This window comes from Ochotona princeps, chromosome 24 (genome assembly GCF_030435755.1).
Source record: "Ochotona princeps isolate mOchPri1 chromosome 24, mOchPri1.hap1, whole genome shotgun sequence".
Taxonomy (NCBI): domain Eukaryota; kingdom Metazoa; phylum Chordata; class Mammalia; order Lagomorpha; family Ochotonidae; genus Ochotona; species Ochotona princeps.
The window spans coordinates 7297932-7324006 of record NC_080855.1 but is presented as its reverse complement, the minus strand read 5'-3'; the positions used below and the strand labels follow the sequence as shown (position 1 = coordinate 7324006).

At 64.1% G+C, this 26075-nt stretch overlaps 3 protein-coding genes across 3 annotated transcripts in view; 1 reads left to right on the top strand and 2 right to left on the bottom strand.

Moving 5' to 3' along the window:
* Positions 1-5101: 5101 nt before the first annotated feature.
* LOC101536218 (cytochrome c oxidase assembly protein COX19) lies at positions 5102-11455 on the bottom strand. Its single transcript, XM_004598164.2, has 3 exons — positions 11326-11455; positions 11128-11243; positions 5102-5215 (listed from the first exon to the last, which is right to left on the bottom strand). Exons 1-3 carry the CDS (start codon positions 11405-11407, stop codon positions 5135-5137), a joined length of 279 nt encoding a protein of 92 aa, XP_004598221.2. The 5' UTR covers positions 11408-11455; the 3' UTR covers positions 5102-5134.
* Positions 11456-14960: 3505 nt separating this feature from the next.
* LOC101527683 (cytochrome P450 2W1) lies at positions 14961-18262 on the top strand. Its single transcript, XM_004598130.2, has 9 exons — positions 14961-15143; positions 15721-15883; positions 16121-16270; positions 16339-16496; positions 16886-17059; positions 17173-17311; positions 17387-17571; positions 17855-17996; positions 18075-18262. The coding sequence occupies exons 1-9, from the start codon at positions 14961-14963 to the stop codon at positions 18260-18262; spliced, it is 1482 nt and encodes a 493-aa protein (XP_004598187.2).
* Positions 18263-20474: 2212 nt separating this feature from the next.
* Positions 20475-26075, bottom strand: part of C24H7orf50 (chromosome 24 C7orf50 homolog) — a 68046-nt gene continuing 62445 nt past the window's right edge. The window contains exons 3-5 of the mRNA XM_058680461.1: positions 21808-21974; positions 21384-21465; positions 20475-20660 (exon numbers count right to left, since the gene is read on the bottom strand). Coding sequence (XP_058536444.1) covers positions 20481-20660; positions 21384-21465; positions 21808-21974 — 429 coding nt within the window. The 3' untranslated portion in view covers positions 20475-20480. The remainder of the gene's footprint in view (positions 20661-21383; positions 21466-21807; positions 21975-26075) is intronic.

Below are 26075 nucleotides of genomic sequence, written 5' to 3'. Positions count from 1 at the left end.
GGAAGGTGGTCTGGGGGGACGTCCCTGAGGAAGGTGGTCTGGGGGGACGTCCCTGAGGAAGGTGGTCTGGGGGGACATCCCTGAGGAAGGTGGTCTGGGGGGGACGTCCCTGAGGAAGGTGGTCTGGGGGGGATGTCCCTGAGGAAGGTGGTCTGGGGGGGGACTCCCCTGAGGAAGGTGGTCTGGGGGACGTCCCTGAGGAAGGTGGTCTGGGGGACTCCCCTGAGGAAGGTGGTCTGGGGGGACGTCCCTGAGGAAGGTCTGCTTCAGGGCCAGAGCTTCAGGCTCCTGGTCTGAGGGGACACCCCTGAGGTGCGGGACCAGGTCTAGGACACCTCAGGATACAACCACTGGCACCCTGAGTCACGTTCTGAGGTTGGGACTTGCGCTGTCAGCACCTGGGCCCATCGGTCCAGAGCCTAAGAGGGAGCCAGGGCAGGCTGACCCTGCTGTGTGGGGAGGTACAGGACACAGGGCCACCTTCCCAGCCTGGGCCACCTTGCTGGACGAGGCCCACATGGCATGCTAAAGAGAGCCTCCCCACTCCCTGGGCAGGAGGGATCTGTGAGGGGACAGGACTGTGACCACACAGGAATGCAACACCTCAAGGGGCAGCCGCTTCAACAGAGCCCCAGGGTGCCTCTGTCCCACCCCAACAAGGGGCCCTCTCTCACCACAGGCACAGAAGTGCCGGCCTCTAATGCCCGCAGCTGTCCAGGCCCTCAGACCCCAGGGACGGCTTCCATCCGGCCTCAGCCGGGGGACGGGAACATGCCTGCAGTGATGAAACGGACACACACACAGGCTACAGCGTGTCCACTGGAATGTCACCTGTGCCCCCAGGTCACAGCCTTCATGTTGGGGTCTGTGTTCTACACACAGTGCTGGCCTTGGAGCCAGCGTCAGGACGAGCCTCGCCCAGGCAGAGGGCCACCAACCCCGTGTCACTTGTTCCACCCTCCCTCCTGCCTCCTCACAAACACGGGGGTCGGCTCAGGGGGTGAAGGGAGGTGGGGGCTGCAGCCACAAACAGCCCTGTCCAGCACAAGCCCCCACTGGTCACAGGGTCCCAGAGGACCAGGTCTTCCCCACTCCCAGCAGCACACAGGCTGAGCAGGCGCCATCTCCGTCCAGCAGGGGACGCCACATGCGTTTGCTTCCCTAGGGAGCCCCTGGCCAGGGGCCTCTGTGGAGCTCTGTGCCCACTGTCTAGCTCTCACCTCAGAGACCTCAGCACCAGCAAGCAGGGCATGGGCCTGGCCCTCCCTCCCCTGCACCAGAGCCCGGGGCCAGAAACCCTGCAGAAGGCAGACAAGGTGGCAGCAGTCAGTGGGCAGCCGGCCCTGGGACAACTGTGGTCAGGGGCAGGCCCAGAAGACCCCGGTAGTGCCAAAGGGGCCATGCAGGACCTAGCACAGACGCCCCAGGTAGTGCCAGAGGGGCCATGCAGGGTCAGCGGGCAGCCTGCCCTCGGGGAGCAGGGGCCTGGACCAGGTAGTGCCCAGGGGCCATGCAGGGTCAGTGGGCAGCCTGCCCTCGGGGTGCAGGGGCCCGGAGCAGGTAGTGCTCCCAGCACCCCTGTGCCTGCCCATCCTGGAGGTGACAGGAGGCACAGGGAAGGGGTTGTCCCAGGCACAAACAGCCCACACCCTCGGCACCAAGCTGAGCACCCACTGTCCACCAAGGCCCCAGAGCCCTGCCTGCTGAGCCTGGGCACAGCCTGTGGCGTCCAGGGAGCCTGGTTCCCCCCAGGAGCTCCATGTGCCAGTATATCCGACGGGCAGCACGCGCATCGACACAGGCGTAGGGAGCTCTGCGAAGCAATGACGTCATGGAGCCCATAGACACGCGGCTCTGACCATGGACACGTGGTGCCTGCTCCTGGCAGCGTGGCTGGCGTCCACTCCACGTCCTGGGGTCAGGAGAGGCACACTGGGGCCTGGCTGCAGTCTTTATGTTCCATTTTCTAAAGCAGAAGAGACCGACTTTAACGTCTTCCACAAAGTCAGCAACTGCCCATTTCCAGTCAGGAACGAGCCCAGTGCCTGGACAGGGAGGCCAGCACTCATCTGCCCTTGGGCGGCTGCCAACCACCCGCTGTACCCACTGTGGCTGCCCAGGGAGCGGTGCCCTCAGCCCTGAGCACGTTCCCCAGGACACCAGAGATAACACAGCGCAGTCCTGCTCCTGACCAGGGAGGTGGGGACTGTAGCAGGCTCTGCTGTGAGGGGAGCAGGCAGGGAGCAGGCCCCACTGTGCGGGGAGCAGGCCCCACCTGTGAGGGGAGCATGCCCCACCGTGCGGGGAGCAGGCCCCACCTGTGAGGGGAGCAGGCCCCACCTGTGAGGGGAGCAGACCCCACCTGTGAGGGGCCCCAACACGCAGGCAGCAGCCCCACCTGTGAGGGGAGCAGGCCCCACCGTGCAGGCAGCAGGCCCCACCGTGTGTAGGGAGCAGGCCCCACCTGTGAGGGGAGCAGGCCCCACCGTGCGGGGAGCAGGCCCCACCTGTGAGGGGAGCAGGCCCCACCTGTGAGGGGCCCCAACACGCAGGCAGCAGCCCCACCTGTGAGGGGAGCAGGCCCCACCGTGCAGGCAGCAGGCCCCACCGTGTGTAGGCAGCAGGCCCCACCTGTGAGGGGAGCAGGCCCCACCGTGCGGGGAGCAGGCCCCACATGTGAGGGGAGCAGGCCCACCGTGCAGGGAGCAGCCCCACTGTGCGGGGAGCAGGCCCCAACTTCGCAGAACTGTCCAGTCAGCTCTTTCTAATTCAGGGATGTCACTGGCCGATAAAAGCTGCCACCAGCAGAGCCAGTGCCCATGTGGGCATCAGTCTGAGTCCCAGCTGCCCAGCCCCCGACCCAAGTCCTTGACCCCCGCACCCATGGGGGAGTCCCAGAATAAACCCACTGCCGCAGCTCTGGCCAGCGTGGCCACCTGGGCGGTGAGTGAACCGGCAGACGGAAGAGCTCTAACTCCTGCCTTTCAAATAAAGAAAACTTTAGCGATTTTTAATTCAAGTGGCAGAGCAGAGAGTTCCCATGAGGCAGTTCACTGTGGGGCCGCCAGAGGACCTGTGCTGGGCCTGCTGGGGCCGCCCCACGCCTCCAAAGCTGCACTGCTCAGAGCAGGAGAGCCAGGGATGCTCCGAGCTGGTGCTGGTTGCGGGAGGTGCCACCTTCCAGGGGCTCACTGCGTGCGAGCTTCCGTCCCACCCGAGCCCTGGCTGGCCGCTCCAGGACGGGCCAAGGCCACCAGCTCTCAGGAGGGGACTCTACCCAGGCACAGCAAGCCCCCAACCTGGGTTCAAGTTGCATGCAGCCCCTCTCTCACAGCTGCACCCCGCCTGCATGTTCTGTTGACTTCTGGTCTCTGCTCAGTAACGTGGGCGTCCCGGGGTGTCGCCAGCTTTCTCTGCTACAAAAAATAACGGGGCACAAGGCTGTCCTATCCTTGGAGCTCCCACAGCACAGGCCTGGGAGGTGGCTGGGGCCCGGGCTAGGGAGACGCCCCTGGTCGGCCCGCGACCACAGGGTCAGGCCACGGATCCCCTCTCCTGGGCCCCACACAGCCCAGATGGGGCCCAGGGACACTTCCTGTGTGGGAAACACAACGCCCCCTCCACAGGAGGTGATGGGCACCTGGGCAGAGACACACAGGCCCTTGGGACCCTCACGGCAGAGTGGACGATACTCAGCCATGGCAGCACACAAAAGTGTCTTTAATCTTTGCATCTCCAAATGACTCAGACTCCCAAGGGCACAAGCAGACACGTTCCGGGGCCCTGCCCCATGACAACGGCTTGTCCTGGGACTGCGGGCGCTGCTGCCGCTGTCTTCCGTGAGAGCCACTGCACTGCCATCTCTGCTCCTTCCCAGCTTTACCGCTGAGCCACGTGCACACAGGTGCACACACACCCAGCTGCCTGCACGCACCTGCCCAGGAGCTCACACCCACACAAACCCGCCTGCACATACAGGAATTCACACACCTGTGTGCGCACACACCTGCCCAAGAGCTCACACCACACGGACCCACCTGCACACACCCACAGGAATTCACACACCTGTGTGCACACATACCCGGCTGCCTGCACACACCTGCCCAGGAGCTCACACACCCCGCCCGCACACAAACACATATACACACACACCCCACCCCCACACCTGCAGGCACTCACCCCCCCCAACACACACACACCTGTCCAGGCACTCATACCCCACCTGCACACACACACACCCGTGTAGCCACTCACACCCCCCAGCACACACACACCCGTGTAGCCACTCACACAGCCCTCAGTTGCTTGGGTGGCTGCTGCTCCTGCTCTTTGGTGGGCACGGTGCGTGGACCGTCACACTTGGGTCCCCCCCAGCTGGGAGCCAGAATCCCATGACCAGGCACACCCAGGGTGGCAGGTGTGGTGGCCTGGAGGCGCACCTCGCCGCCCCCTCACCTGGTGGCGCCTGGCCCTGGCAGGCCCCTCACTTGCATGTGCCATGCTCAGACCCTGAGGGCAGAGGGTCGCCCCACTTTAACACCACAGATGGAGGGGCTGACAGTGCTTGCTGGGAGAAGTGGCAGGCGGCTCGTTCACAGCAGTGGACACAGAGCCTACATGGGAGCACGCGGGAGCCTGGAATGGGTGGGAGGCCAATGCGTGTGGCTCACGGAGGCCTCGCCCCCAGCACGCGGAGAGGGACTTCCACGTTCACATGTGGCGTCCACTGCAAAGCCCCCCTCACAGCCCCGCCCCACCTCCTCTGCAGATGGACGGGGCCCAGGGCCATGTGCGGGGCCGGTCCCTCCATCAGTAACAGACAGAGGCAGCCTGTGCACACGGGCGTTTCATTCACGGTCTGAGCAGTCCGCGTCAGTCACCCTGATTGCCCACCTTGGCATCTGGACCAGGGCTGCCACGGCCAGCTCTCGCACACTGGCGAGCGCAGGGGGCTCAGTGAAAAGCTGGAATGCCTGAGCAGGTCACCCTCGTGTCCATCTCACGAAGCCTGGTTCCCCACAGGCTGAGGGCACAGCAGGTGTGGCCGCACCCTCACCTCACGGCCTGGAGCTGCCCGTGCTCACACGGCCAGGAGGACAGGGGAGCCCGGCAGGGCCGCTTCGCCAGGGGCTACTCAGGGCTTCCTCTGTGCCTCGGCCGTGCCCTCCTCCAGGTCTCCGAATCCCAGCTTCTCCAGGGGCTCCTGCGCCATCAGCTGCCTGCAGGGAGACAGGAGGTGGTGTCAGAGCACAAACGGGCCTCCACACGCCCCCGACCTTGGCCTTCTGGGGACCTGGGCTGGAGGGCGCCCCTCAGGCCGCAGCCAGAGCTTGGCCTCTGGTCAGCAGGAGGTAAGCACAGCTCTGAGGTGGGTGGGCCACATACCTGCTCCCACCCTGCACAGCCAGGGCCAGCAGCCAGGCCTGCCCAGCACTGGGCACCATGTACCTTTTTTTTTTTTTTTTTTTTAAAGATTTATTTTATTTTTATTACAAAGTCAGATACACTGAGAGGAGGAGAGATAGAGAGGAAGTGGAGCTGCTGGGATTAGAACCAGCGGCCATATGGGATCAAGGTGAGGACCTTAGCCACTAGGCCACACTGCCGAGCCCAAGGCACCATGTACCTTTGCCAGAGCTCCCCTCACAGCCCAGGGGTGGGCTCCTCACACGCACTTTCTGTGGCTGTGCCATGCAACAGGACACTCCTGGCCACACCCAGGAGGGATGGGATGCAGCCCTCAGGAGCAGCTTGAAGACCTCGGCAGGGTGCTGCCTGGGGCCCTGTGGGGAAAGCCAGACCCACGCCTGAGCACCCTGGAGGCCACCCCACAGGAGTGTGGATGAAGCCTCATCCTGGGGGCTGAGCTGCAGGGGTATGGGTGGGAGGGCCTGTAGGAGACCCCCCAGGAGGACACTGGTGTCCCTGAGAGCAACTCCTACAGCTGACTGTTCCTGGCCGGACCCCCACTCCCAGCAGTCACAGGGTGCTGAGACCATTCTGCTGGGCGCCACCTGTGCTGGCCATGCTGGCCCAAGGGAATGGTGCCCCTCAAAGGGCACCTCTGCACACTCTCCCCTCCAGAGGGCAGGCGTCCCACACATCGGCCCCATCCGCCCCCAGCCTCTGGTGGCCCTGTTCCCACCAGCTGCAGCATCTGGGGTGACCCAGGTGGTCACCAAGGCTGCCAAGGGGACACATATGACAGAAGGGACACTGGTCGGGTTCCCAGACATAGCAAAGGCCAGGGTGGGCACACAGCGGCCACTGGAGACCCTGGCCTGACCCTGCCAGTCACTGACTACTTCCAAGCACAGGCTTCTCACACATGCATTGGCCGGCAGAGCTGCCAACAGCCACTGAGGGCACCTGGGGTCCCCGTGAAGTACCCCACGCAGCAGCAGAGCCCCTGCACCATGCCTGCCCCAGCTTCCACCCCAGCCCTGAGTTGGGTGGGGAAGCACCTGGACTCACACGTGGGCTCCAACCACCCGCACACATCAACACCCCAAGGACTGCCATCACTGCCGGTTTCTGGAAAACCAAGCGACAGTTCTGAATGACAAGTAACAAAAGGGACACTTGCAAGAAACTCAGACAGTGCGACCAGGGCAGAGGCGGCCCAGGCCTGCCCACAGACAGCCCAACCCTGATGCTCAAGACAGCAGGGCCTGCCTGGGCTCTGGGGGCTGCTCCCTACGGGTAAGTACACCAAGGGGGGAAGTCTCTGGGGCTGGGCTGGGCTGGGCGGGCCAGGGGCCCACCCGCCGCTCTCATTGAGTGGTGGACGGGTTTGGGGAGGGGCGCGACCTTGGGCCTGGGGGTTTAAACTTCCAGCAGCTGCCCAGCTGCTGGTGGGTCTCAGGACAGGGCGTCTCATGCCCGGATCCCAGACACCAGCCACCATGTGCATATGGTGAGCTGTCCCCAGGCGGCCAGTTCGCCATTTGGCGCTAGGCTCTGCCTGCTGGCCACCTGGTCGGGGAGGTCTGGGGTTTTGGTTCTTTGAATCGCTGCTTAGGCAGCTCCAGGTTGAACCCACAGTGCTTCTGGGATGTGAAATCAATCCTATAGATTCCCAAAGACAGTAACTCTTCCTCTGAAGAACTTGTAATTACTTAACAATGCTGAGCACTGAACACCAGTTCATGCAAAAGTTAAGGCTCGGGGCTTGTCCAGCAGGATGTCCTATTACCTGACATGATGGTGGATCAGCAGAAGGGTCACATTAGTCAGGGCCATGACATTAACTAACACTCGAGAACCACATCCGGGGGTAGATTCTGTGTGTGGGCCAAACCCTGTGGAAATTCTAGCCCCACTGGTTAGCTTTAGAGTTGGGGTGGTGATGGACTAAGCTAGGGTGACCAAGGAGCCTGCCATCAATCACAGGTAAAGGAACCCACAACAGTCTGGACTGGTCAAGGCAGCAGCACCCGAATGTGCATCCTGAATAGGATGTGGGGTGGGCCGGGCTGCAATATTCACCAGCACATACAAGGCTAAATGGAAGCCAGACTGCACCGGGACCTGGCCTAAACCCCAAGGGCATGTATGGGAACTGGGTCTGGGAGTGGATCAAGTGGAGGAACTTGGGGAATTTCCCTGGCAAGTCATAGCTCCCACTGGTGAACATGTGGTCCAGACCTGGGGTCGGACAAGCTGGGCAAAGTAGCTCCAACACCCGGCCAATGTGTGAATTGGTAATGGAACGGGATATACTGGGCAGGACTGAGCAAACCTTAGCCCACAAGCAAAATCAGAAACCAGGGCGGAGCACAGGTCATGCTGAGATAGGCTCTTGCACCTACTGGTCTGCGTGAGTCAGGGATGGTAAGCCACCGTGTCTAAGACAGAGGCCAGGACAGGTAAGGGGCTGAGCCAAGCTGAGTCAGAGAAACCACTGGCAGGCGCGTGATCTACAGCTGGAAACAGGCCCAATTGGGGAGCTAAGGGGACACCCTAACTGGGTTGAGGTTCCCACCAAGGGGTGTGTGGGCTGGAATGGGGGCTGCGTTCTGATCAGGAAACAGTTGTAGTCTCCCTTGGCACAAGTGTGGCCTGGGACTGGACGCACCAAGCTGGGCCAGACCCCAACACCGTCTGGTGTCCTGGAGGACCAGGGTAGATGTGGGACGGACTAGGCTAGGTCTCAACCCCTACTGAACCATGTGTGAGCCGTATGTGGGTCTGGACGAGCCGTGGCTGGGCTGAAACATCCAACAGCAAGAACCAGCTTGGGTTGAGGGCCAGTCAGGAAAAGCCACTGTTCCTACTAGGACAGGAAGTGAACTGAGTAGGGCTGGCTCATGGACCCCCTGGTATGCGCAAAATCTGGCATTGGGAGGGGTTCTGATGGAGGAGCCGGGGCAACTCCTCTGGCAGGACACAGACCCGGCAGGTAAGTGCAAGAAGCATGATAGGAAACAGCCCAGAATAGGCCATGGAAAGTTTCCCACTGGCACACATTTGGCATGGGTCGGGGGCAGACCAGGCTGAAACAGTTCACGTCATTCACTGGCAAATCCGAGCACCGGAACAGAGTGTGGGTCGGGCCAGGTTCGTCGCGACAAAAACCAGTCCACACTACGGAATGCCAGAGTGAGGGTACCTGTACCTGATGTGACTGCAGCACCCATCCAGCACACGTGAGAACCAGGAAGGGAGGGGGCAGGGCTGGCAGGGGGGATAAGGGGTGGTTCCCTTGCTGGACAGCCACTCCCACTGGAGAGCGTGAGCTGGGATGGGGGCAGACCAGACGAAGCAGGGCTACAACACCTGTGCGCCTCATGTGGACTAGATCAGGGAAAAGCCAGGCTGGGCGGATTATTCCTACTGGTGCAAACAAAATTAGAGTGGGTGAGGGTTGTTTGGGCTTAGCCGCAGCATCAGCTGGCAGAAGCTGGCACTGGGGACTAATTCTGTCAAGTCAAACCACAGAACCACCTGGAGAGTGCATAATCCGGGAGTGAGAGAGACCTGGGAGGGAAATAGTGGGCTCCTCCCTCTTGGGTTACCACTACCACGGGAGGGCACGAAAACTAGGACAGGGGCTGGGATGGCTAGACAGAGAGGCACTCAACAACATCCGTGAGGGCTGGATAGTGGAGCTGGTTAGATGGAACTATGCTTCAATGCCCATTGACATGTATGAGAGCACAAGGGGCTGTGGGACAGACTGGACTAGTCTGCTACACATACTGGCAAACCAGGGTAGAGGGCAGGCCTGGTGGGGGTTATTGTGGGTCGCTCCAATTAGGCTAGAGCTCCCACTGGTTTATGTGAGGGCCCAGTATGTGCTGGGAAGAATCAGGCTGGACTGCAACACCCATTGGGTCCAGGGGAGGTCGGGGCTGGAAACAGAACCAACCCAGCAATTGCAACCACCAGCTGATCGGGGCGATGGACTGTAACGGGGCCTGTACTTGCTAGTACATACAAGAATCTGGTCTGGGAACACCTCAAAGTTTCTTTGGGGATCTTCCCAATTGAAATGGCAGACTCAGAACCCTAACCAGGAAAAGACAGAAGACAGAACAAGTCAATCAACCACCTCAGCTATATGTTGGCAGCTAAATACTGGGCAAATGGAGACTCTGTGATGGACTATGTCAGTCAGTGGATTCTTAACGACCTCATTGTGCTTGGAGTGGTGAGACTGGCAGCGATTCATAACTGGTGAACTATCAAAACCACTTGAGCAAGTATCTCAGAGCATGTCCCACATCCGGGACCTGGGGAGGGTGGGAGACTGGGTGGGGCTTCTTCCTCAATATCCCCTTTACCTCAGATACATGAAGGAAACAATATGGAAATAATAGTCTTACCCACTTTCCTGTAGCCCTTGAACCTTTTTACCCTAATTAACTAAGTAAAGATTGTCAAAAATATAATAAAAAATGAAAAAAAAGTTAATCAACAAATTTAATAGGGGCCCGGCGGCATGGCCTAGAGGCTAGGGTCCTCGTCTTGAAAGCCCCGGGATCCCATATGGGCGCCGGTTCTAATCCCGGCAGCTCCACTTCCCATCCAGCTCCCTGCTTGTGGCCTGGGAAAGCAGTGGAGGACGGCCCAATGCATTGGGACACTGCAGCTGCGTGGGAGACCCGGAAGAGGTTCCTGGTTCCCGGCTTCAGATCGGCGTGCATCAGCCCGTTGCGGCTCACTTGGGGAGTGAATCATCGGATGGAAGATCTTTCTCTCTGTCTCTCCTCCTCTCTGTATATCTGGCTTTGTAATAAAATACATAAATATTTAAAAAAAATTTTTAATAGAAAAAAAAGGGGGGGAGCAGAGCCACCTGGAGGCCAAGTCACCGCTGCACAGCAGACACCTCCTGGCCACTGGCCGGGCATACCCCATGTGTGCGACACAGGCTGGCCTCTGGGGCATGAAAACGGTTCAGTGTAGATGGCTCACAGACCCGTCTGCAGCCACACGAGGCCAGAGGAGGACTCAGGGTGATCCTCTGTGGGTCCAGACGCAGGGCTGGAGGGCACACTGGGCACCCACCATCACCAGGGACTGCTATAGTAGCACCCACCAGGACGCACCCAACACTCCTGGTTTCCTGGGAACCCAGCCTGTGGGCATGCAGGGGGAGCTGTGGGGACATGGTGGGCATGCTCTGGGGCCTGGGTGGGGAGGCCGCTCTTCACTTGGCACCATCTGGCAGCACCCTGGGGGGAGTAGATTGGGGGAGCTTTCAGGAGCACAGTAAGACTTGGTGGTTATGGGGGAGCTCAGGGGATACGGGGGCACCCTGGGGGTCACAGGAACAGCCTTGGGGAGGTATGGGGCAGTCCTGGGCGTAGGCAAGCCTAAGCAGTGTATGGGGTCAGCCTTTCAGGGTACGGGACAGCCCTGGGGATAGAACTGCCCTAAGGTTTGTGGGGAAAGCCTGGAGGGGTCATGGGGACAGCACTAAGGGTTCCGGGGACAGCCTGGGGGTCACGGAGACAGCCTGGGGGGTCACGGGGTCAGCCCGGGGGGTCACGGGGACAGCACTAAGGGTTCCGGAGACAGCCTGGGGGGTCACGGGGTCAGCCCGGGGGGTCACGGGGACAGCCCGGGGGGTCACGGGGTCAGCCCCCGCGGGTCACGGTCAGCCCCGGGGCCGCTCCGCACTCGCCTGTCCATCCGGCAGCGCAGGTATTCTCGGGACTCGATCCGGCACGCGGCGTTCTCGAAGCGGTTCTCGCGGAGACACCGCATGAACTTGTCCTTGAAGCTCCGACACTCGCCTGCAGGGAGAGGGGGCGGCTTGAGGGCCCGTCCGCCGCCGCCCCCGAGCCCCCCGAGTCCCCCGAGCCCCCCGAGCCCCACCGAAGTGGTCCAGCGGGAAGCTGCCCTTGTCCGGCGGCCGCGGCTGGAAGCTCTTGTTCCCGAAGTTCATGGCGGTCGACATGACGGCGGCGCAGTGCGTAGGGCGGCCGGCCGAGCGCCGAGCGGGCCAGGGGAGCGCCGAGCGCGTCGAGCGCGGCCACTGGCCCCGCCCGCCCCTGCGAAGTCGGGGGTCAGGGGTCAGCCCTGAGAGGCCGTGAGGGCGCCGAGGACTCACCCGGGGCAGGACGAACGTCCACTGCCCTCTGCCGGCGGGTCCATCGCCCTGGCTCGGGGGTCCTGGGAGCCCCGGGCTGCACCCCCAGCACGGCACCCCCCGGGGAGCCCCGGGCTGCACCCCCAGCAGGCAGCAGGCCGTCCCCCCAGGAGCCCACCCAGGGGAAACTCAGGAGCTCACCTAGGGAGCCCCGGGCTGCACCCCCAGCACGGCACCCCCCGGGGAGCCCCGGGCTGCACCCCCAGCAGGCAGCAGGCCGTCCCCCCAGGAGCCCACCCAGGGGAGCCCCAGGAGACCACCCAGGGGAGCCCCGGGCTGCACCCCCAGCAGGCTGTCCCCAGGAGCTCACCTAGGGAGCCCCGGTCTGCACCCCCAGCTCGGCCGCCCCCCAGGAGTCCACCCTGGGGAGCCCAGGGCTGCACCCTAGCTCAGCCCAATCCCTGAGGGGCGCACCCCGGGACCTGGGTGGGGACGGGCAGCACCAGACTGACCTCACACCCACAGGGGCCCCAGGGGTGGGCGGGCCTGGTCCCACAAGTGGATTACAGCTGTCACACCAGCACTGCCCTGGGGCCACACACTGGGTTACTCATTAATGTTTGTAGGGAGGGAACAATGGAGCTTTCACCACCCAGCAGAGTCCCTGCCCCTACACTGCACCCCGACACACAGCACACAGTCCCCACCCCTCACTGCACCCCACAACACAGCACACACTCCCCACCCCACAACAGCACACAGTCCCCACCCCTCACTGTACCCCGACACACAGCACACAGTCCCCACCCCACAACAGCACAGTCTGCACCCCACACTGCACCCCGACACACAGCACACAGTCCCCACCCCTCACTGCACCCCACAACACAGCACACACTCCCCACCCCACAACACAGCACACACTCCCCACCCCACAACACACAGTTCCTACCCCACACTGCACTCCGACACACAGCGCACACTCTCTAGCCCACACTGCACCCCACAACACAGCACACAGTTCTTACCCCACACTGCACCCCAACACACAGCGCACACTCTAGCTCACACTGCATACACACTCCCCACCCCACACTGTACCCCATTGCACTTCATGCACAGTCCCTGCCCCCTGACTACCCACCATGATCCCGGCTCCCAGGGCCTCCGAGCTGTCCGTGGGGGCTGGGCTGGGGCTGGGCTGGGGGTGGGCTGGGGGTGGGCTGGGGGTGGGCTGGGGGTGGGCTGGGCCTCCCGTGGGAAGACCAGAGGACAGGCTCTCAGTGGTGGTTCACAGGGTGACAAGCCACCACTCCTCCACCGGTCACTCTTGAATGGATGAATAAGTGAACTGGGCCGGCCTGAGGGGCCAGGCCTTAGCCTGAGAGGGCAGCCCTCGAGCTGGGTTTGGGGTTCTAAGCAGGAAGAGGATGGGTAGTTTAAAGCAGGAAGGGACCCCTACTGAGGATGGATGGCGTGATGGGAAGTCTGACATGCTGGCGCAGCGGGTGGGGGTGCCTGGAGGGCATGCCATACCCTGGGTGGGGGCCTTTCCACGTGCAAGTCCATGGGAGCCCCTGGCCACCATGGCCAGCAAGTACAGAGTCCATTCAGGAGCCAGATGTCTCCCCACATCTGGTGCCATGGCCGGGTACAGCCTGGGTCAGCCCGTCTGGGCAGATGCTCCGCCCAGACCCCAGGTCCTGTCGTGTGGCCAAGGGATGGCCAGCGCGGAAGCCCTGCCCAGGCCGCTGGAGGACTATCGGCTTCGAGGGTCGGGCCAGATGGGTATGGTCTCGGCTTTAGCACGTGGTCAGCACACACAGACACGGCTGCACATGTTCATGCGTGACCCTGTTCGCATCTCAAGGAAACAGGATGTGGGCAGGGGCTGCCAGGGGTCTGGACGTCATGTTGGACAGGGAGCTGCAGGGGAGCCTCTGGGAGGACCTGGCTGCCCATCCGGCCACCTGGCCTCCGTGTTGCTACAATGTTGGGCCCGCCAGCCCTTGGCCAGCTGCTGTGAGGGGTCCTGGCCGCCCACCCGGCCTCCATGTCGCTGCAGTGTTGGGCCCGCCAGCCCTTGGCCAGCTGCTGTGAGGGGTCCTGGCCGCCCACCCGGCCACCCGGCCTCCATGTCGCAGCATTTTCTTGGGCCCGGCAGAGTTACAGCGGCCGAGGCCAGGGTTCTCTCAGCACCTCGTGCCTCTGCAGTCTACAGCTGCAGCTTCCAGGTTCCTCAGCACAACCACAGCCAGGACCCCCACTCCCAGGCATGACTGGTCCAGCCCTGCACTGTGCAAGGACAGTGGTGCCAAGGGCCCCGTCACGGGGTGCGTGGTGGGGTGGGGCTTCCCTCTCAGTGTAATGTGGGGTACGGCTTACGGGGAGCACGAAGGGCCGGGCTGTCTCTTGTCGGGGCAGGTGGCGGGGAGCAGGCCTAGCCACTTCTGCTGCCAAGAGTGGGCCCACCCCTCCCGTCTCTCCCCCCACCCAGCATTCAGCAGCCAGGGACAGGCCAGCCCCTCCTGCCCCCAGTGGGCCCTGCTTGGGGAGGGGGCCGCAACCTCCCTCCTCCCAGCCCCTCTCGGCTCAGGTAGGAGCTGTTGGGAAGTCCCCCGCGGACAGCACTTGGGGTGATTGTGAGATGGGGAACACAGCTAGTGGGGGGACAGGCCTGCCAGCAATCTCTGAGGACCCTGAGTTTCTAAGTTTTAGATTCATTTTATGTCTTCCAAAGGGAGAGAGCACACACAGCATCTACTGGCTCGGTCCTCAGATGGGAACAGCCAGGGTCGGGCCGGGCCAGAGCTAAGCGCCTGGAGCTCACTCCAGGTCACCCACGTGGGTGGCAGGGACCCAAGCACTTGAGCCACTACTGGCGGCCTCCCAGGGTGCACGCTGGCAGGGAGCTGCAGTCAGGACCCGGCCAGGTTTGGAGTGCTGGCACAGTGCCCCTGTGCGATGTGGGCATCCCAAGCGACACCCTACTTGCTGCCCCACTGCCCACCCTGGCCCTGGGATTCTGGGCCCCTCAGGTGGAGAAATCAGCGTCTCCACTCCTGCTGGCCACCCCCACTGGGCATGGCGGGACAGGGCTGTGATGGACACGGGTGGTATGGTCTGGGAGAGACGGGGGGGGGATGGATCCAGGGAGGGGGACAAGACTGTCTGTGGGCTGGGCAGATCAAGGTGACCAGGGCTCCCAGGCAAAGGGTCTGAAGGGGAGAATCCCCCAGCCCCCTTCCACCAAGTCTGCCCCACCTCTGTACTCGGCCTGTAGCTTTAAGCCGCTCGCTGGGGCTGTCCCCTGCAAACTGCTCGTTCCACATTCTCGGGTGGTGGGGTGGGTGGGGTGCTGGCACGCCCTCTGGGAGGGAGGCACAGGGAAGGGGCCAGGGCCACCGCGCCCGTTGTCCTCATGGCTCTGCTGCTGCTGGGGCTGCTGGGCCTCTGCGGCCTGCTGGGCCTCTGGAGCTGGCTGCGCGCCTGGGCCAGGGGCCCAACTCCTACTCCGTGCTGGCCCCCAGGGCCGCGCCCGCTGCCCCTCATCGGCAACCTGCACTTGCTACGTGTGACCCAGCAGGACCGCTCACTGATGGAGGTAGGACGGCCAGGACTGCGCACCACCCAGCCCAGCCCCTACCAGCCCCACAGTTCAGCCTGGCCGCATCACTGTCTGGGCTCCCCTGGTGTGCAGCTGGGGTCTGGCCTCGGATGAGGCAGGCAGCATGTCCAGGGTCCAGGGGTGAGTGGCAGGCCGAGAAGGCTGCCTGGAGAAGGCAGAGAGGCTCTGGCCTGGATCTTGGCCTGGAGGTGTCTTGGGCCGGCTGGCGCCTGAGGGTACTGGGACGTCTGCAGTGAAGGGGAGGTGGGGAGGTCAGCCCACCTGTGAGGGCAACGCATCCTGAATCCTGCCCAGTCTGCTTCCAGACAGGGAACAGGGCTCAGCCCTGGCCAAAGGCAGGCTGTCCCAGGCCCTGAAGACCTCAGCCCAGCCCAGCGTGAGACTGCAGGCGTAGGGAGGGGACGGGGCAGCCCTGAGGCGGCCTTGCTGCTTGGCAAGGTCCGCAGCTAGGGAGGCCTGTCTGCCCGAGTGTCCCAGCCCTTCCTGAGTCGGGGAGCCCCAGCCCAGCTCTGCTGGCTTCATGGCTGCCAGCGGTAACCTGGCTGTCCGCCAGCTCGCAGAGCGCTACGGACCCGTGTTCACTGTCCACCTGGGGCTCCAGAAGACAGTGGTGCTGACCGGTTATGAAGCGGTGAGGGAGGCCCTGCTAGGCACCGGGCAGCAGCTGGCCGGCCGGCCCCCCATTCCCATCTTCCACCTCATCCAGCGAGGAGGGGGTAGGTGTGTGAGAGGAAGAGCCTGCTGCGAGAGTAGAGGGCCCAGGAGGGGAGGGGCGGCGTCCACGTGGGCTGGGGCCGGGGGCCAGGAGGGGAGGCGCGGAGTCCACGCGGGCTGGGGGCTGGGGGCTGGGAGGGGAGGCGTGGCGTCCACGTGGGCTGGGGGCCGGGGGTTGGGAGGGGAGGCGCGGCGTCCATGGGGACTGGGATGTCCCTCACCTGGACAGCATCCTACAGGCATCTTCTTTGCATCTGGGCCACGCTGGAAGGCTGCCCGCCAGTTCACGGTGCGCACCCTGCATGGCCTGGGCGTGGGCCGGGGGCCGGTGGCCGGCAAGGTGCTGCAGGAGCTGAGGTGCCTGCAGGACGAGCTGGACAGCTACAGAGGTGAGCGCGGGGGGTCTGGCTGCCCCTGCCCACGGCCCCTGGCCAGGCTGACTCTGTCGCTCCCTCAGGCCAGCCCTTCCCCCTGGCCCTGCTTGGCTGGGCCCCTTCCAACGTCACCTTCACGCTGCTCTTTGGCCAGCGGTTCCACTACCAGGACCCTGTGTTCCTGTCCTTGCTGGGCCTCATTGACGAGGTCATGGTCCTGCTGGGTTCCCCCGGCTTACAGGTGAGGCCTTCCTGGGGTGCGGGCAGGGGTCCTCAGCTCCCAGGACCTCAGGGAAGGTGGTACAGTGCATGTGTGCGTGGCCACGTCCACTCTGCACTGCCTGTGTGAGGTGTCTGTGGGGTGCGTGACCTCCTGCTGGACGAGAGGGCCTTGGGGCGCTGTGCGCACCTCCTCACTGCCCAGGCTTGCTCCGGGTGCATGAGACCCTCGAGCCAGCCTCACAGACTCCCACTGCCTGGGCAGGTGAGCAGCCTGCAGCCGCTGCAGTGTCTTCCTGGCTCTGGGGGGCGAGGGGCTGGGGATATGAGCTTGGACAGCCTGCAGTCCCCTGAACCCCGGGAGGCCCCCAGCACACCATCTGGCCTCACCCCACCCCCACCGCTGCCCAGCTGTTCAACCTCTACCCCGGGCTGGGTGCGCTGCTACAGCTGCACCGGCCGGTCCTGAGCAAGATCGAGCAGGTCCGTGACATCCTGAGGACCCTGCTGGAGGCTCAGCGGGCCTCTGGGCCTGGGGCAGGCCCTGCCCACGGCTACGTGGACGCGCTGATGCGGCAGGCACAGGTGTGCGAGATGGCAGGGGAGAGGAGGGGTCCCCAGCTTGGAGCCCTTCCATGGGGGAACCCAGGGCACAGGTACCCCCCACTCCAGCCAAGCCATCCTGCCCATCTCTGCAGAGGGATGACTCCCAGGGTCTGTTTGCTGAGGACAACGCTGTGGCATGCACGCTGGACATGATCATGGCTGGCACGGAGACCACCTCAGCCACGCTGCAGTGGGCAATCCTGCTGATGGCCCAGCACCAGGGCGTGCAGGGTGAGGCTTGGTGCACCAGGCGGCCATCCCCCCACACTAAGAGTTCCTCTCAGCATGCTGACCCCTGCCCCACAGGCCGGGTGCAAGAGGAGCTGGACCACGTGCTGGGGCCAGGGCAGCAGCTCCGCCCAGAACACCAGGCGGCACTGCCCTACACCAATGCGGTGCTCCATGAGGTACAGCGCTACATCACGCTGCTGCCGCACGTGCCCCGTTGCACGGTTGCCGACACCCGGCTGGGCGGCTACCTGCTGCCCAAGGTGGGGCCCTCGGCCTGCCCTCCCCCCCAGGCTGCCCTGGCATAGTAGGAAGTGGCCTAGTCCCTGCAGGAGTGGGTCCTCTGCCCATGCCCCACTGCCCACACCTCCTGCCCACACCCACTGCCCATATCCCTCTGACAACGCCCCCTGCCCACACCCACCTGTCCCCAGGATACACCTGCCCATGCCCCGTGCCTATGCCCCCTGCCACGCCCCCATCTCTATGACACGCCTGCCCACGCCCCTCTGACAATGCCTCCTGCCCACACCCTTTCGTCCCTAGGGCACACCTGTGATCCCCCTACTCACCTCGGTGCTACTGGACAAGACCCAGTGGAAGACCCCGGGCCAGTTCAACCCTGACCACTTTCTGGATGTACATGGGCGCTTTGTGCAACCCGCTGCCTTCTTGCCTTTCTCCGCAGGTACCAGGCCCGGAGGTCAGGCATCACCCAGGTGCCTCCAGTCTCCAGGGCCAGCCTAGCACACCCTTCTGCCCATAGGCCGCCGTGTGTGCGTCGGGGAGCGCCTGGCCAGGACCGAGCTGTTTCTGCTTTTCGCCGGCCTCCTGTGGAGGTACCGCCTGCTGCCCCCGCCAGGCACCAGCCCTGCCACCCTGCACACGGAGCCTGCCCGGGCCTTCACAATGCGTCCGCGGGCCCAGGCCCTGTGTGCGGTGCTCAGGCCCTAGGGACAGTCCTTACCTGTCCCCATGGTCAGGCATGTCCACCTACCCTAGGGCAGCTATGCCCCATGCCCCTGGACTCCTGCACCCCCAGGATGCACACACCCCAACCCCCGTTGTTCCCAGGCCGCTGGGCTTGCTTCCCCCGCCCTCTGGCTGCCCCCAGATGCCTAGCAGCCCTTGCGGCCCCCACACCCATGCCCTTCCGTAGGACTGCAGCTCCCACCCAATTCTACTCCAGGCCAGCGACTGCCAGGGGCTCCTTGGGGGTGTGGCCAGGCCTGCACACCCTCGCACTTTGTCCCCATTCCGGCGCTCCTGGGAGGCTGTGAACGGGGGCAGACCCCACCTTTGCTGGGCCTCAGTGTACCCGCCAGGAAGACAGCCTTGGCAGGGGGTGCCCAGCTAGGACACATTAGGCTGAGGGGTGGACATAGAGCTCTGCTCAGAGCTGGGGCCAGGAGGGGCACCTCTGTCTCAGGGGAAGCCACAGAGGTGGGGAGGTCCTGCATGAGCCTAGAACAGCGGCCCACAGTCCCAGGGGGCCCCGAGAACGGCCAGGCTGTCCATCTGTCCCACAACACAGAGGCCCCGCCTCACACTGCCCCCGGACCTCGAGGGCTTCGGCGCCCGCCTGCTTGGCACATACCCATCTTGTGCGACGCCCTGCTACTGAGCCAGCCGCTGCAGAGCTGGGGGCCGGGTGGGGGCAAGGCCACCTCCCTCAGGCCCCCTCACCCGTCTTCCACACCGTTCCTCTCCCCCATGGACTCTCCACGGCCACTCTGAGGGTCCAGCCGTGGACGGCAGGGACTGGATCACAGGCGTGCAGCACTGCAGCCCTGGCTCGGGACCAGGCAGGGCCTCCAGCATAGGACTGCCCCGAGGACACCGCCTCTGGAGGAGACACGACCCCTCCTCCCCGCTGACCCTGTGCAGCTGCGTCCTGGCTTCCAGAATCCGGCTGGTCAGTCCCGAGTGGGCTCTGCACCTGGACTGACATGGAGGCCCCTGACCTGCTTGGGACCAGTTTGAGGCATCATGCACTGTACTACCCACACATGGGGTGGGGTCCTCCCAGTACCTCATGGAGCCGTACCTGTCCATCTACCTCTGCCGACTTTCTGACGGCACAGCCCAGAACCCGTGGGGGCGTGTGTTTGGGGGCTGCCTGGGGAACAGGAGTTTACAGACTGATTGCTGAGTAATCGCTGCGAGCCGGGCACCAGGTCCCGCAGCCGCAGGCCATAGGCACGGCCGAGCGCCAGGTCCCACACCTGCTTCCGGCCCCTCAGAGTGCCCTGGACTCATGACAAACAGACTGCAGGCTGTCACCAGCTGCTTCCTGCTCTGCCCCCACTGCATAAGCCCAAGGGCTCTGTCAGCTCTGGGCCAGCGTCGGTTTGGGGCAGTGAGGCTGTGGGGCGGGCATCCATGTCCTGTGGCCTGGCGCCTGCGTGGGGCAGTGAGGCCGTGGGGCGGGCATCCGTGTCCTGTGGCGTAGCTCCTGTGTGGGGCAGTGAGGCTGTGGGGTGGGCATCCGTGTCCTGTGGCGTAGAGCCTGTGTTGGGCAGTGAGGCTGTGGGGCGGGCATCTGTGTCCTGTGGCCTGGCGCCTGCGTGGGGCAGTGAGGCCGTGGGGTGGGCATCTGTGTCCTGTGGTCTAGTGCCTGTGTGAGGCTGTGGGGCGGGCATCTGTGTCCTGTGTCCTGGCGCCTGCGTGGGGCAGTAAGGCTGTGGGGCGGGCATCTGTGTCCTGTGTCCTGGCGCCTGCGTGGGGCAGTAAGGCTGTGGGGTGGGCATCCGTGTCCTGTGGCCTGGCGCCTGCGTGGGGCAATGAGGCCGTGGGCGGGTATCCGTGTCCTGTAGTATACAGGCCACATAACATTTGTCCCAAGTGTTCCCTGGCTGGGACTGTTACTGCAGGTGCTGTAAGCAGCTGGTAGGGCTGAGGTCAGGGGTGGGGTCAGGGTCAGGGTCAGGACATGCTCCTGCTGCCCTGTGCGAGACGACACAGTTGTGGGCAGTGAGACGCACCTCCCCAAGTTGCAGGCACTGCAGCCAAGGCTGGTTTATCAGAAACACGAGTGGGGCACCAGGTGGTCGCCACACGCCGGAGCAGAGTCCGTATGCAGCCCTCAGGAAGGCATGGCCCCCTTGGCCCCGGCCCTGCCCTGCTGGCAGCTCTAGCACCTGCGCTGCCCGTCACACAGGCCGTCCCCCTGCTAGGACAGCAGCTGTAGCACCTGCCGCAGGCGCTGCGCCTTCCCCGGGGAGTCACGTATATTATCCGCTGCATCCAGCTCCCGCATCAGGGCTTCGGCCTTGAGCACGGTCAGCTCACGGGCTCTGCCCTGCAGCCCCTCCAGGTAGGCCAGCAGTGTGGGGAAGTGCTTGTCAGGGACCTGTGCAAGAAGTCCAACACGCTCGGGTCAGAAGTGGGCGCCTCGCGGCTCCCAGCAGAGCACCCCGCCTGCTGTCCAGCAGAGGTGCCCGGCTCAGTGGGGAGGAACAGCTGGGTAGCTACAGGCTGAGGGTGAGAGTGTGGGGAGAGTTGTGTCTGGCAACTCTCCGGGAAGCCCTGTGCCAGCTGCCCTCATGGCACAGCAGGACCTGTGGTGCCCAGGGAACGGCACACACGGGCCGCCAGAGGAAGTGTCATGTATGCAGCCTGGGCAGGGACACCGGCAGGCCTGGCCCACCTCACAGCTGTGGGCTGAGCTCCCAAACCTGTCTGAGCCTGGGGAGCCAGCGGATTCTGCCCTGAGCATACACACAAAGGTGTAGGACCCCGGCCGCACCTCCTCACAGAGCAGGGACCCCCCACCCCACCTCCTCACAGAGCAGAGACCCCCCACCCCACCTCCTCACAGAGCAGGGACCCCCCACCCCACCTCCTCACAGAGCAGGGACCCCCCCTCCTCACAGAGCAGGGACCCCCACCCCACCTCCTCACAGAGCAGGGACCTCCATCTCACCTCCTCACAGAGCAGGGACCCCCCACCCCACCTCCTCACAGAGCAGAGACCCCCCACCCCACCTCCTCACAGAGCAGGGACCCCCCCTCCTCACAGAGCAGGGACCCCCACCCCACCTCCTCACAGAGGAGGGACCCCCCCAACACGGACCTTGTCCTGGTCAAACATGTGCTGCAGGAGCCACGTCTGCCGCGTCTTCTGGAACCGCCAGCCCGCCTGCTTCTGGGCCCACCTGGAAACACAGGGCCTGACTCCGCACAGGGCCGAGGGGGCCAGGCTCCCCTGAAAGCCCACGACTGGGCTGTGCCCGGTGGATCGCACAGGGTGCCAAGGGCCTGCACCCCTGAGTCATGACTGTGGGCGGCTAGAGCCGGGTGCGCACCAGAATCACACAGGGTCCCCCATGCAGGCTGTGGGCATCCCGACCCAATGCCCACCAGAGCCTCCGTCCCGAGTGCCGTGTGGACTGCACACACACTGCAAGCTGCCCCCATGGGAGTGACGCACAGTGGCCCACGCGGGTGCTGCTCTGTCTCCGTGCAGGGGAAGGAGGGCAGGGCGGAGCGGGCCTCACCCACTCAGGTAGTCCAGGGCCAGCTCCGCGCCCGAGCGCTGCGCCAACGGGGCCTGGGCCGCCTGCCCTGCCGCCCGCAGTCGCTTCCTCTCCTCCTTCTTGCGTTCCTTCTTGAGCTTCCGTTCCAGGACCCTCTTCTGCTCCGGGGTCAGGGTGGGGTTGGCATCCTGAGGGAGGAGCACCTGCCGGTCAGGCCCCCAGCCGCAGACGGCCGGCCAGGTCCTCAGCCGTAGAGGGCTGCAGGCAGCAGCACCAAGCCTGGGCCAGGTCGCGCTGGAGCCTCTGGGAGGCCGCCCCCTCCGTGTGCCGTCTAGTGTGCAGTGACCCCCTGTGTCCCTGACAGGTGGGATCCAGAGAGGCAGCCTGAGGAGGCAAGCCGCTCAGCACCCTCAGAGCACCCCCTGGGGTGGGTGGGGGGAGGCTGGTCCCCACCACAAGCTCGCCCCTTCCTCCTGCCAGCCAGCCCAAGGCCCTCATTAGCGAGGCCAGACCCCTGCCCAGCACTCAAGGCAGAAGAAGTGTCAGACCCCCGTCCCACCACCGCACTCGCCAGGCCACCATCAGGGCTGTGCCCGAATCTCGCGACCCACAGAAGCCGCAGTCCCAAGGGGCCATGGGGTGGGAGGGGCACAAGGAGATGGGCTTCTCTTGTAGTTGTGTGGGGCAGGGGCAAGCGGTCAGGCCGACTTGGGGACTGGGGGAAGAGGACAGGATGGCTGGGGACGGGCGAGAAGAGTGACTTGCTGGTTCATACCAGCCAGAGTGCTTGGTCAGGGCAAAGCCAGGCGCCCGGGGCTCGGGCGGTCACCCAGTGCAGGCAGCAGCAGCGCACCAGGCTGACATGATGCTGATGACCACAACTCTACCTGGCTCACCCCAATGAAGGCCCCAAACTGCTAAATGCTTTTCATTTTAAAAAAGGTTGTCTTGGGCCCGGCGGCATGGCCTAGCGGCTAGGGTCCTCGCCTTGAACACCCCGGGATCCCATATGGGCGCCGGTTCTAATCCCGGCAGCTCCACTTCCCATCCAGCTCCCTGCTTGTGGCCTGGGAAAGCAGTGGAGGACGACCTAAAGCTTTGGGACTCTGCACCCACGTGGGAGACCCGGAGGAGGTTCCTGGTTCCCGGCTTTGCATCGGCGAAGCTCTGGCCGTTGAGGTCACTTGGGGAGTCAATCATTGGACGGAAGATCTTCCTCTCTGTCTCTCCTCCTTTCTGTATATCTGACTTTCCAATAAAAATAAATAAATCTTTTTAAAAAAAGGTTGTCTTTATTGATTTAAAAGCAAACTACACAGAGAAGGAAAGACAGGGATCCACCATCACGACCTCACTGCCCAGATGTCCAACACGGCCAGGGGTGCGCAGGCTGAAGCCCTGCACCCGGGCCACCTGCTGCTGCTCTCCTGGCCACAGCGGGCAGCCGGGACTCGAAGCACTGCCCACATGGGACCCGGCACCTCTGACATCGCAGGCCAGCTTCACTCACGGTCCCGCCCTGATCACCGCACCCCCATTTAGCCCGACATTCAGTGGGAGAGTCACTGTCGACAGCACTGTGGCGGACGCCGGCTCTGTCGTCGAGGCGCTCACAGGCAGGCTGACGTGAGCTCCTGGAGGACAGGGAGGGCGGCCGTCGCGCTGCTGCTGTATCCGTGCTGACGGCCACCGGCTGCTGCACCTGCCCACGGCTATGGAAGTGCCTGCTGGCTGTCCCCTCAGCCGAGGCCCATCACACCGTGGACACACAGCACGGCACAGGTGGACGCGTGAGGAGCTGGCATGTGTGCGGGACCCAGCGACCACAGCCAAGTGAGGTGTCTCCACATGTGAGGGGGCCCTTCCACCCACAGCTCACTCCTTGAGCCACGGGGGCCCAGGGGTAGGAAGGAAAGCCGTCATCACTCCCAGTCGTTCCACACCCACTCTCTTTAGGCTCAACCTACTAGGGCCCTGCAGACTACAAAAGGAACTGTGGGACCATCTACCAGGCCCACACGGGGGACACGGGGACACCGTGGTCTGACAGGACCACACGGGGACACCGTGGTCCGACAGGACCACACGGGGACACTGTGGTCTGTCCAGCACCACACGGGGACACTGTGATCCGACAGGACCATAAGGGGACACTGTGGTCAGACAGGACCACAAGGGGACACCGTGGTCAGACAGGACCACAAGGGGACACCGTGGTCAGACAGGACCACACGGGGACACTGTGATCCGACAGGACCACAAGGGGACACCGTGGTCAGACAGGACCACAAGGGGACACCGTGGTCAGACAGGACCACACGGGGACACCGTGGTCCGACAGGACCACACGGGGACACCGTGGTCTGTCCAGGACCACACGGGGACACTGTGATCCGACAGGACCATAAGGGGACACTGTGGTCAGACAGGACCACAAGGGGACACTGTGATCCGACAGGACCACACGGGGACACTGTGATCCGACAGGACCACACGGGGACACTGTGATCCGACAGGACCACAAGGGGACACTGTCATCTGTCCAGGACCACAAGGGGACACTGTCATCTGTCCAGGACCACAAGGGGGACACTGTGATCTGTCCAGGACCACACGCAGACATCACTTCTGGTCCACTCCTGATCCCCGTCCAGTGCAGGTCCCTGGTTAGGGCTCCAGGTCCCTCTCCACGCTGGTTTTTGTCAGACTTCATGGCCTTCTTGGTGCTGGGGACAACACACCCTCAAACCAGAAGTTTAGACCCCCGAGATGGACTCCAGGCCTCGCCCCGTCAGAGCATTCCCTAGTGTGCTCAATGCAGCCCCGCCTCGCCACATAGCAGTGACCAGTACCAGCAAGGGCCCCAGCAAGGGCCCCAGGACACCAGCACTACATTGCCCAGGGGCCAAGGGCCAGGCTTGCCCTCTGGCTTTCTTTGGAGCCAACAGAAAACCTGCAGCCTGTCTGGGGGTGAGGACCAGGCCTCTAGGCCGTGATGCAGCGGGGACTACACTGTACTCCGATCACACCCTTCCACATGGGCTGCCTCACAGCTGCTGCCAGGCACGCCGACTCCAGGCACTCCGAGAACACCCAACAGGTGGGACCAAGGGCCAGCCACCATCCAGTCCAGCCCCAAGGCCGTGAGACAAGGCTGCAGGTGCAGGGAGGTGAGCACAAACTGCGTGGCTCCCCCACGCAAACCACAGCCATGGGCAGGCCCCGGCCCTGTGTCACTGTCTGTGAGCATGGTGGCACAGGTGGGTGAGGACTGCTTGGTCTCAAGCATTCCACATCTGGCAGGACTTGCAGACCCCACGGCCACCAGGACACTGAGCACATGCATGTGGCTTCCTGTCCACTGGGGACCCGCCACTGGCCGCTCCAGTCCTGGCAGTCCCCAGGCCACAGACCCCAATCCCTGCAGACGGCTCTCCATGTCCCCCACGCCTGGCCCTGGCCCGCCCTCAGCATGCAGATGTGTGTTTGGCAGCCGTGTAATGGAGTAGCGGACACGGGCACACAGGCTTCCCTGCACAGCCGGCACAGCGGCGAAGGACGGCTGCTACAGGGTTTCCACCCCGCCAGGCCCTGCCCTGGGAGGAGACCCGGCTCGGGCCAGCACAGGCCGTGCAGGTCGGCCGTGGGTCGGCCGAGCGCCAGTCTGAGCTCAGACACGGGGCTCCCGGAAGGAAAGAGCCTGCCTCTGCTCGTTCAAAGGGAAAAATCGCGAGTGCGCGTGAGCCGGTCACCATGCAGCAGCAGCGGGGCTATGCTGGCCCCTCCTATCCCCGCACCCGGTCAGCTCAGGTGAAACAGCGGACCCTCTCCTGCCCCCCAAAAGGCAACAGGACCCCCACCCGGCGGCTTCCGCCCGCTGTCCCTCGCGGGCTTCCATAGGCGGACTTGAGGCATCTCAGCCAGGGCGCACTGCCCACCAAAGAGTTCCTCCGGCAGTGGGCCTCCCAGGGCCAAGCGCCACCAGGAAGGGCACTCGGCGGCCGTCCGAGGACTCGGGGCTTGGCCGGAGAGGGCCGCCGCTCCCCTCCCGGGGCACTGACCTCCGCGTCCAGGCTGTGGGGCGCGCGGGCGCTGCCGGCGACCGGCCCAGCAACGCGAGTGCCGCAGCACCTGCCGCCCGCACCGCAGCCCTCCGCAGCGCCCGCACACTGCGCATGTGCGCTCGGCGGCTGGGGTCCAGATCCAGCCGGCTGGGCGGTGACGCAAGCGCGCGGGGCGGGGTCTCCCCCCCCCCCCCGGCTCGAGAGTGCGCAGGCGCCCCAGGATTC

Coding starts and splice junctions, on each gene's coding strand:
- LOC101536218 (XM_004598164.2), bottom strand. CDS start 11,407: ATGTCGACCGCCATGAACTTCGGGAACAAGAGCTTCCAGCCGCGGCCG. Junction 11,244..11,325: donor CTTCCCGCTGGACCACTTCG/GTGGGGCTCGGG, acceptor CTCTCCCTGCAG/GCGAGTGTCGGAGCTTCAAG. Junction 5,216..11,127: donor GCTGCCGGATGGACAGGCGA/GTGCGGAGCGGC, acceptor CCCTGCAGGCAG/CTGATGGCGCAGGAGCCCCT.
- LOC101527683 (XM_004598130.2), top strand. CDS start 14,961: ATGGCTCTGCTGCTGCTGGGGCTGCTGGGCCTCTGCGGCCTGCTGGGC. Junction 15,884..16,120: donor CCTCATCCAGCGAGGAGGGG/GTAGGTGTGTGA, acceptor AGCATCCTACAG/GCATCTTCTTTGCATCTGGG. Junction 17,572..17,854: donor GCGGCTACCTGCTGCCCAAG/GTGGGGCCCTCG, acceptor TTTCGTCCCTAG/GGCACACCTGTGATCCCCCT.